This window comes from Solanum tuberosum, unplaced genomic scaffold, assembly GCF_000226075.1.
Source record: "Solanum tuberosum cultivar DM 1-3 516 R44 unplaced genomic scaffold, SolTub_3.0 scf00110, whole genome shotgun sequence".
Classification (NCBI taxonomy): domain Eukaryota; kingdom Viridiplantae; phylum Streptophyta; class Magnoliopsida; order Solanales; family Solanaceae; genus Solanum; species Solanum tuberosum.
The window spans coordinates 728,499-738,847 of record NW_006239037.1 but is presented as its reverse complement, the minus strand read 5'-3'; the positions used below and the strand labels follow the sequence as shown (position 1 = coordinate 738,847).

Sequence of the window (10,349 nt, the reverse complement as noted above, 5' to 3'; positions counted from 1 at the left end):
AGAATGATGTTAATTGTCTAATAATATAAGATGCCCAAAAATGCTAGTCAGAAAATACTGCTTTAGGGGAAACAGTTGTTTCGAAATGAAAAGAGTAGTATTATACAAATTGAGCCAAGGGAGTAGATATTTTTGAAGAATACTTTGGCATGGACACATTTTTGGGTATAATAGATAAACTATAGGAAGTTAGCATTAACATATTTTTCAAAACTTAGGACTTGAGAACTTAACAAGCAAAGGCAAAGCCACTGGAAAAAGTACAACAATCTTGAACATGAGATGGATATTGGACCATCAAGTTTGATTAGATTTATCTGTTGATACTCGTGCAATGACAATGTCTAGCATGACAATGGAGGTATCATACATTCGTTTTGATGCTGACAACAATATTTATGGATATAGCGTCTGCCCAATAGTCATAACTAACTTTTACAACCTTTTACAAGATAAAACTGCTAAAAAGAACAGCTTGTGAATCAAGAATCAAATCCAGAGTAAACACCATTATCCCTAAGCAGCCTCTTTTCCTCTTCAACATAACTCTTCCCTCTGCTAGCCTGACCAAGATCTCTCTTCCTCTTCTCCTTCTGTGAGAAAGAAAAGTTCTTCCTCTCTTTTTGAGTTTGTGCGTGAACAAGTTCCTCTGCTTCCGCAAGTGCAGCCCTCGTCTTCTGACGCTCCTCATAAGTTTCGTCCTTCTCTTTTTCCCGGGTTTCCTTCCCACTTGACCAAGACCAATTCTGTTCCTGATCCGGTTCCTTGGGTGGTGGAACTTTCAAGACAGATAATCCACCTCTGTACCCGTGGCGGCTTAGAGCGTCAAAGTCCACACCTTTGCTCTTCCGCTTTGCAGATTCAGCTGAGCTTAGACAAAATTAACAGTTAAGCATCAAGTAATTGATATTTTTTTCTGGTATACAGGACGACAAACTACTTTGAAAACTGGGGGAAGCAGTCCAACAACAAAGGTACTATCCTAAGTTATTTATACAGTGCTAGATATAGCCTTCAGCAGTATGTGGCCTTCTGCTTGAACCTTATATACACATTCATATTACTTTTGAAAATATAGCATGTTCATACTTACTCCGCACCCTTTGTCATTTGTCACAAATGATTAGTAAGTACAGCGGTATCTCATACACACCGACTTAAACTGCCTAGTAAGCTATAAAACCAGAACTATATTATGGCTACACTTGAAATTAATTGTTTCAATCCTAGTATTTAAGCCTATGAAAATTCACAGATATCATCGAGTGTCTTGTGATTTATTCCATGCATCTGTGGTTCTCCATCACTAGAATAAATTACAACAACATAGCGTAGTCGCAGAAAGTGGGGTTTGGGGAGTATAGAGTGTGGACACAGACCTTACCCCTACTACCTCATAGGAGAAAAACTATTTCTGATAGACGCTAGAATAAATTAGAACTACAACAAGATAATTGCTTACCATTCCTAAATACGGATATGGGAGCAACTCTAACTGTACCTAAGAACTTAAGAACATGAACAAGCTGTAGTATCATATTAGAGCTACAGTATTCTATCAAAAGCAAAGGATCCCCAAATGATCATACTTTATACTCTACTAACTTAGCACCCATTGTCACAAATAACCAGTAAGTACAGTAGCATCCCATACACACCGACTTAATAAGCTATAGAACCAGAACTATATTGATGCTAGAATACAAAAATGGCTTGAATTAAGATCCCCAGGTCGAATTTGAGACTCTATACATTTAAATTCATGGATTGTGGTGAATTATCCTTTTTGTAGTGATGAAACTTGAATGTGTTCCTAAGAAAAGGAATTTGTCCATTTCTCGGGGTCTCAAAGGGGCGTGGAAATGCATAAGAACTCTTGATGTTCCCGACCCAACGAGTCGAATACTTGGAGCGAGTAGTAAGAAGAAGGAAGTCTTGAAGCCCCCTTTGTTTGACTATATTATCATATTCAATCCAGTAGTAGCATAAGCATCGAAATAGTAAACTATGCCCTACGACGTAAGGCTCCTCCTACGAACCTATGAACCTCCGAACCTAAGGAATAGAGTTCAGCATCGGGAAGCCTACTCCTCGGGGATTTATTCCATGCATCTATGTTGATCTCCATCACCATAATAAACTATGCTAGAAATTTTTTAAAAAACATAATTCCTTAGACTTCCCAATGAAGGAACAGGGAACAATTCTAACTGGAACCAAGAATTCTAATAAGCAAGTGGTAGTATCAATATTCTATTTCTATCGAAACCAATGAACACAAATGATCATACTTCTTTTCCAATTTAAGTTATACAACTAACAGTAAACACAACTACCCATATCGGGTAAACAATTATAGCAGATTACTTTCTCTCTTTTACATTTCTAACCATGTAAGCAGTGAAAAAAATTAAACCTTTTCTTTGATAGCAAAAACATCTTCATCTAGTAGAGGGTCTCACAAGTTGGCCTGTACACCGCAGTTAAAATTTTCAAGAAAATGGATTTTTGGAGAGAGAAAATGAAGGAAAAGTGTTACCTTTATGTTTGGAGGAAGAAGCATTATTAAGTTTAGGTTTGATGTTGGTAGACCCCGAATTGTCTTCATTATCAGTATCAAGTGCTGAAGATTCATCATCGGAGGATGAATCGTCTTCTTCATCATCACTCCATGGCATTGCCCTTTTCATCCTCTCAACAAACTGCAAAACCCACAAAAAAGAATCTTGATTAACAAAATAGCCTTAACGTTAATCGAAGTTAATGGGTATTAAGGAAAAGAATTACCTTGTAGCACTCACAGGGACGAACTCGAGAGAGTGAAGCACAAAGGAATCGAATCGAATTGAATTGGTTAGGGCTTTTGTGTCTTCACAATATATACAGGTACATATGCAAGGTTGATTATTCAAAAGGGGAGTTTGAGAGAGGGTGGGGTGGGGGCTTTGTAATAAAATAAGGGAAAATGCATAAATATTCCAGTCTATGCCCAAAATCCCTAAGACATACCTAATATTTATTAAGGTACTATTATCCCCGAACTTATTTTTTAATTAAATTTTTACCACTTTTTAACCTATGTGGCAATATAAATCAGATAGATTGAAAGCTTTGTTCAACACGCGCTTGGCCCGACTTTTTCAACTTTCTAAAAAGTAAGCTATCAGTTCAAAAGTAGCTTTTACACTTCCCAAAATTTCAAAAAACTATCACTTTTTCTTCATTTTCATCCCTTTCATCTTCACAAAGGAATTTCCCAAAACAACAATAGCCTTCATCTTTTTTTTTTTTCTTTCATTTTCATCCCTTTCATCTTCTTCTCTTTCAAATTATCCATTTCTTTTACATCGCCACCCTTCTCCTTTGAATTGATGTTGAGATTTTCATAACGATTTCGAAGACTTTCACCTTCATCCATGTTTGCATCGCACTTCCGCATTGATCATTGAATCATTCTCATTCATACACAACTTATTCAACTCGAATTTTGTCATAACCCTAACATTTATACATAAAAATTGTGAAAGAAATTTAAAATCAGAACTAATAATCGACATAAAAAGGTGTAAATATAAAGAATATATTAAAAATTTACTTTACCTTTCCGAAGCAAGGAGCAATTTAACTTGAATGATAATGGAGGTTTTTTTTTTCAAAGATGAAGAACACTGATAAAGAAGAAGACAATTGAGTTAATGTTTATTTTTTTCAAGTTTGTTTTAACACGTGGCCAATTTTTATTGGCCAGCGTTGTCTAAAAACTGCACCCACGCGCCTAACATAGGTGAAGTCACGGACTCAGCCACGTAGGCCAAAAAGGGATAGAAAATTAATTAAAAAATAAGTTCGGGGTTGGGGAGGGGGTAATAGGACCTTAATAAAGGTTAGGTGTGTCTCAGAGATTTTGGGCATAGGCTGGGGGGTACTTATGCATTTTCCCATAAAATAAAGACATAATTGTCAAAAACACACCTAATTATACTTTTTTTTAGTTTCATATTTAAACTATTGAGAGTGTGAGTTTCATATCTAAATTATCACTTTTTAGTTTGAGAAACACACCTCTCTTTTATACTATTCTCGTCATGGTGTGTGTAATACGCTCTCTTTCTTTTATTTTTAAAAATTATCACATCACACTCCAAATGGACAAAACAATCAACCTTGACAAAAATTAAATAAATTATTTAGTTAAAATTAAAAATTAAAAAATTATTATCTAAAAAAATAATATTTCTTTTATAAAATAAAATGTAAAATATTTTTCTTACCCCACTCCATCACTTCCTCTCATGCCCACCCCCTCGGTCATTTTTTTTTGTTTAAATTTCTTTTATAAAAGTATTTAATTTTTTTACTTCATCTCCCTCCCCCCCCCCCCTCCCCCCTTCAAATACTAATTTAGATATTATTTTATTATTTTTAAAAAATAATTCTACACACCCACCAAACCCTCCGCTTTCATTTTTTTTCTCATTTTGTGTTAGATATATACATAACGAAATTTTTTTTTACTTGCCGCCGCAAGACTTTTTTTAATTTTTTATTTATTTATGTTATATTCGGTACACTAGTAGATTTTTTTTTTCTAAAATTATATGTATGTACATATCTAACACAAAATGAGGAAAATGTAAAAATAAAATAAAATTAGGAGCGGAGGGTTAAATAGGATGCGGCCGAATTTTTATTTTTTTAAAATAATATCATTTTTTTTGGGGAGGGGGGGGGTACGTGGAGGAGGTGGTGGAGTGGGGTAAGAAAAATAATTTAATTTTTTTTTAATGGATAGTAATACTTTAATCTTTAATTGTTAATTAATAGTAATAGTTTATTATTTAGTTTTTATCAAAGTGGAATATTTTATCCATGTGGAATTCATGTGTCAAGGTTTTTTCAAATAAAAGAGAGAGTGCATTACACACACCACTGATGTGTGTTTCTCAAACTAAAAAGTGATAGTTTAAGTATGAAACTCACACTCTCAATAGTTTAGGTATGAAACTAAAAAAAAAAGATAGTTTAGGTGTGTTTTTGATAGTTATCTCTAAAAAAGGGAAAATGCATAAGTACCCCCTCAGCCTATACCCAAAAATCTCTGAGACACACCTAACCTTTACTAAGGTCCTATTAATCCCCCCCCCCCCCCGAACTTATTTTTTTAATTAATTTTCTACCCCTTTTCAGCCTACGTGGCACTATCTTTGAAAAAATTGTCAACACGCGTTGGGCCCACAAGATAGTGCCACGTAGGCCGAAAAGGGGTAGAAAATTATATATAAAATAAGTTCGGGGGGGGGGGTAATAGGACCTTAGTAAATGTTAGGTGTGTCTCAGGAATTTTGGACATAGGCTGGGGAGTACTTATGCATTTTCCCCTAAAAAAAAGCAGAAGGGAAACTCCTTTCTTTGAGCTAATAAAAAAAGGTAAAAAAAAAGGTGGATTTTGTAAGTTATGTAGACCTATCATTATATTTAATAAATTTGGGGACAAATTTGTTAAGTTTAGGGTGAATGACTAAATTGAACACTTTTATTATATATTAAAGACTATTTCAATTACCTAGAATATATTAAGGATCGAGATAAAGCACCCCTATACATCAAGGACCATTTTGATCATTTCCTCCCAAAATTGCATCAAAACATCACCTTTTTGTGTGTGTTGTTTTATGTTTAAAGTTTAAGAACCTATAATATGTGGGGTCTTCATAGGGAAAATTATGTAGAATAGCAAATCTTTTGCCTATATTATGTACTATAGCTAGAGTTTAGGAAAATTGTAATTCGCGGCTGCAATTTCCTCAATTCTTGCTATTCAGTTTTCTAATTGTATAAATCTAGAATTTGTATAATTCGCCTGATTATATAAATCTAAAATTTGTATAATTCGGTTCCTGATTGTATAAATTCAGAATCTGTATATGCTTTCCCTAGTTATTTGTATACAATTTATGAAAAAATCATAATAAATTATTATGTTTGTATATTGGCAATCGAAATATACAAATGGAGTTCTGAAAAATTCTTAAATGTATAAATACAAAATTGGGAAACTTACAAAAATATACTATATTAAGAAATATTTACCATTTATAGCAAGAATATTTTTTTCACTTGAACACTTTTAATACATTTATAATACAATTTTAATATATATTATAGAGAACAATTTATAAAACACATATAATATAAGTTTTATTGATGAATAATGCATTTATTACCCATTTTAATACACTTATAATACAATGTGTCAATTTGTATTTTTATCAAACAAACCTAATATATTTTAAAACAGTTATAATACATATATATTGCATACATAATTCAATTTTAATAAATATTACAGATTTATCATAGTATTGTCATATATTGTTATAAATGGTAATAAATAAAAAGTATCTCTAAAATCAATAATTGTTTATTAAAAAGTATTTATTCAAGTAATTTTTCCTACAAAATTTGTATATACTTACCCTTTTGTATATATTCACAAGAAAAATATACAAACGTGTAAGCGAAATATACAAACAACAGTCTCCATTTGTATATATTTACCCTATTTGTATATTTGCAAGTGAAATATACAAATGTGCAAGTGAAATATACAAACAATAGCCTCTATAGCAAACAAAAGTATAGTTATAGAGCATAATTATCGAAACTATAACTTTAGAGCCTTATTATATTTATTATGTTTGCTATTTTTGAAATTTTCTCATTCTTTTTATACCTATTCTTCCTTTAAAAGTCATTTGCACTAGCATATTAATTTTTATTTTTTGAGATATTTTTTTAAAAATAACGTATATATTCTCTTTTATCGTAATTTGAATTTTATAGTTTATATTATTTTAAAGAAGTGAATTGTATTATGCGCTCATTTCAAATTACAATATTTTTTTTAAGAATACAATTTTTTTACAATTCACTTTTTAAAAATAATGAACCTCTTTATTTATAATTCTAAATCCGTCACTATTTATGACACTTTTTTAATTTTATTGCACTTACACTTTTTATTTTTTGCCTTTAAAATTCGTAAAAAAAAATTGCAAATATTTGTTGAGCCGAGAAGGACTAGCTAATGCTAAAATCAATAATGAAATCATTTTAACATTATCTTGGCTATTATCATTTTTTGTTGTCTTGCTTATTTTCTCAAAAATAAAATTAAAAATTTGAAGATACATGAAACTTAAGTCCCATAAATTTATGGGACATATGAACCGACCCGTACTTCAAGATTTACACTTCACCCGTGTTGCGTAAAATATCTCCCTTGTTTCCATGTCTCTTTAGACTTAACTTGGCATCAAATCTATTATAATTTAATTTATCCCAAAATAATTTAGGTATGACAATTACAAATTTTCTATTTCAAGTTATTCAAAAAAAAAATAATCTAAATTTCCCCTATAAATAGAAGTCAATCCTAGGCAAAGAAACACACAATAACAACAACAACAACAAAGCCATTTGATCACCCCTGGTATCTACTCAAATATATTCTCCTACTTCTTTTTAGCCATGACAAAGGAAATGAGCACTGAAAGAAAAATTGCATACCAAAAAGCACGAAATGAGTTTTTCAAAATGGCTCGAGAACTCAACGCCTCTCATGGTGTTGAGATTGTTGGCGTCTTCTATAGTGATTACCACAAAAAACCTCTGATATATCCAAATCATGTTGCTGCTATCAAAACCTTTGAAAAATTTAGAAAGTTATATGTGCAGGAGCAACCCAAAAACATGGTGACACAAGAAGAAATCACCAAGCAATTAATAATTAAGAAGATGGAGGAACTTCAAAAGCTAAGGGAAAAGAACAGGTTCACGGAGTTGACAATTAAGGTCTATGAAATGAAAAAGGAAGATTTTTCTGCTAACATGGACCCTAAAGATGTCAACGATTTGTTGTACGTGGTGAGAGAAAATCTCAAACAAATGAAAGAAATATTGAAAGCAAGGGCTGACAATGAGGGTTCCACTTTGAATATCTCTTAATTCTTTGTTGGACTAGATGATTCCTAGTTGAATCAATCTAGGCTTGATTTGGCTGGTTTAAATTTAATTAAGTAGTATCTACAAATTATTATTGTTTGCTTTAGTTTTTTTTAAGTAATAGTTTTATTTTAGATACGAGGATTGGTGAGATGATCGATTTGTAATTTTTGAATCCTTTAATGTTTGATTTAAAATCCTACAGAGTATACTTGAAAAATGAATTTATCTTGCATTTTATTGATTGTTGCCTCCATTCAATAACAATTTCTATATTAAAATATTATAGATCAATCATGTATCAAGACAATTTTTTGAAAAATCTTCAATTCTCATATGACATTTAAAAAATTTGTTTACGCATTTTTGAGCTTTTATTTTATCATCATAAACTTATATAATAATTTTACAACGATCGCAATATTTTTATTATTATTAAGTGTGTGTTGAAAATAACAAACGTTATAAAAATAATAATTATATTGTGGTTTAAATTGAAACGATTCTCCTAATAAAAATCCATGAGATATAGTTTTAAACAAAAAAAACAACTACGAAGAATATTCAATTATCTATAAAGTTCAAAGTTACATTCTAATATAAAACTCGCTAAAAAATTTTAGGCATATTTCGACATAAACGCCTATTGTGATCTGCAACTCCACATGTGCTGCACGTATTATTTTCTTTAAGTCCAGGCAATTCACTTGTTTTTTTGCACGAGGAATTTTTTTACCTGCCTGAAGTTCTTTTGAATTATGGAGGCCAAACTTCAAAGAAGGAGTTGATTCACGTACTTTATCAATTCATGGGTCCTTATCGCCTTTCTCCGGTTCAGGATATGAGTTCTTTCTCTATGTTGAAAGTTTCGGTGTGAACTCCTCTATTGATCAGACAACATCGAATTCTCGAGAAGAGAGGAGCCGTGGTGGTCCTCCCCAGATCCCACAAGTGAATCGAAAGTTGGAAGTTCCGAGCAAGTTATAAAGTCTTCTATTACATCTGGACCGTCGGCTTATATCTTCGACTTAGTAGGAAAATTCTCCTATCGCTAAAAAATAAGGTTCTCACTGGCTACCGGTCATCAAAAGATTTATGACTTTAAGATCTGCATGCAAGGGAAGATCCGCTTATTCTTTAAGATGACAAAGCTCCCCACTAGACGCAAATTGTTGAATCAACAAGGCAGTATATGAGCGTTTTCTCTGATCAGCGTTCCCCAGACCAGAACGGAAAGGCTGAAGGATTATCAGACATTCTTTCATGTTGGGAGGAGGAATTATACATTATGTATTCATATATCACCATTTTGCTACATCAGGGAACAAATGAATTGGTAACTGATAAATATTTAACATTGTATTTGATTTGGATAAATAAAAAAAAATTCATCATGGACTAAACTCTTTGACTTTAATACAACCTAAGTATGTTCACATGGTATTTCTTCATACTGAAACCTTTCACAACTACATGTTTTCTTGTTTATATAGACTATAAAATTTCTACCATCGTTGTTCACATTGTGAACATATTCAGTCAAAGGTACAACTTGTTATTATACAAAGTTGAGAGTACAACATGATATTATACAAAATAGTATATACTCATGTATATATACAAATTTCTCCACAATCAAATATTAATAATATAAAATATATAGAAAACATACCCTCGTTCATGTGCTTATTGCTTCAATTTCTATCAGTATATTCTGAAATTTTTTAATCAATGGAGGTAAATGTACATGTTGCCTCATGTTTATTATCATTATTCCATCTGCCAAAGATAAGTCTGATCTCTTTCAGAAAATTGAAAGTTGATAATTTCCTCGCTGACACTATTACAACATTTATACTCTCTGCGATATTAGATGTCATAGTCTATCCTTGATGAACTTGTGCATAACATCTAGTCCACTTATCATATCTAGCCAATTCCAATTATTCTTTTAACTCCTATATTAACCTTTTCCACTGTATCTAGTAGCCTATCAAAATTAAGTTTATCACATGTCTTTGCCATTGTGTAGAATACAACACTTAGCTCCTCGTGGGACTTTCTAACTTTCTTTTCAACACTACTCTACAAGTATTGTCACATACAAGCATAATATGACACATTATTATACACTCTCATCACTATCTTTATAATGCTCTTATTTCTATCAGACACAACACACATATTACTCCTTTCTCTATAAGTCTCTCTTAGTTATACAAAGAACCAATTTCACGCGATGTCATTCTCCGAATCAACGACACAATACGCCAGTGAAAAGATATGTCCTACAATTTTAATTTTATATATATATATATATATATATATATATATATATATATATA

General features: G+C 31.8%; 2 protein-coding genes across 2 annotated transcripts; one reads left to right on the top strand and one right to left on the bottom strand.

The window, feature by feature from the left end:
• Positions 1–271: 271 nt before the first annotated feature.
• On the bottom strand, positions 272–2,920 carry LOC102595548 (UPF0690 protein C1orf52 homolog). The gene is made up of 3 exons (XM_006349642.2): positions 2,788–2,920; positions 2,540–2,702; positions 272–865 (listed from the first exon to the last, which is right to left on the bottom strand). The coding sequence occupies exons 2-3, from the start codon at positions 2,688–2,690 to the stop codon at positions 483–485; spliced, it is 534 nt and encodes a 177-aa protein (XP_006349704.1). The 5' UTR covers positions 2,691–2,702; positions 2,788–2,920; the 3' UTR covers positions 272–482.
• Positions 2,921–7,530: 4,610 nt separating this feature from the next.
• Positions 7,531–8,007, top strand: LOC107061016 (uncharacterized). The gene has a single exon (XM_015309675.1). It carries the CDS (start codon positions 7,531–7,533, stop codon positions 8,005–8,007), a length of 477 nt encoding a protein of 158 aa, XP_015165161.1.
• Positions 8,008–10,349: the final 2,342 nt, after the last annotated feature.

Excerpts from the sequence above, each read along its gene's own strand:
- LOC102595548 (XM_006349642.2), bottom strand. The coding sequence starts at position 2,690 with ATGAAAAGGGCAATGCCATGGAGTGATGATGAAGAAGACGATTCATCC. Across the intron at positions 866-2,539 it reads TTCTTCCTCCAAACATAAAG|CTGAATCTGCAAAGCGGAAG; the intron begins GTAACACTTTTC and ends GTCTAAGCTCAG.
- LOC107061016 (XM_015309675.1), top strand. The coding sequence starts at position 7,531 with ATGACAAAGGAAATGAGCACTGAAAGAAAAATTGCATACCAAAAAGCA.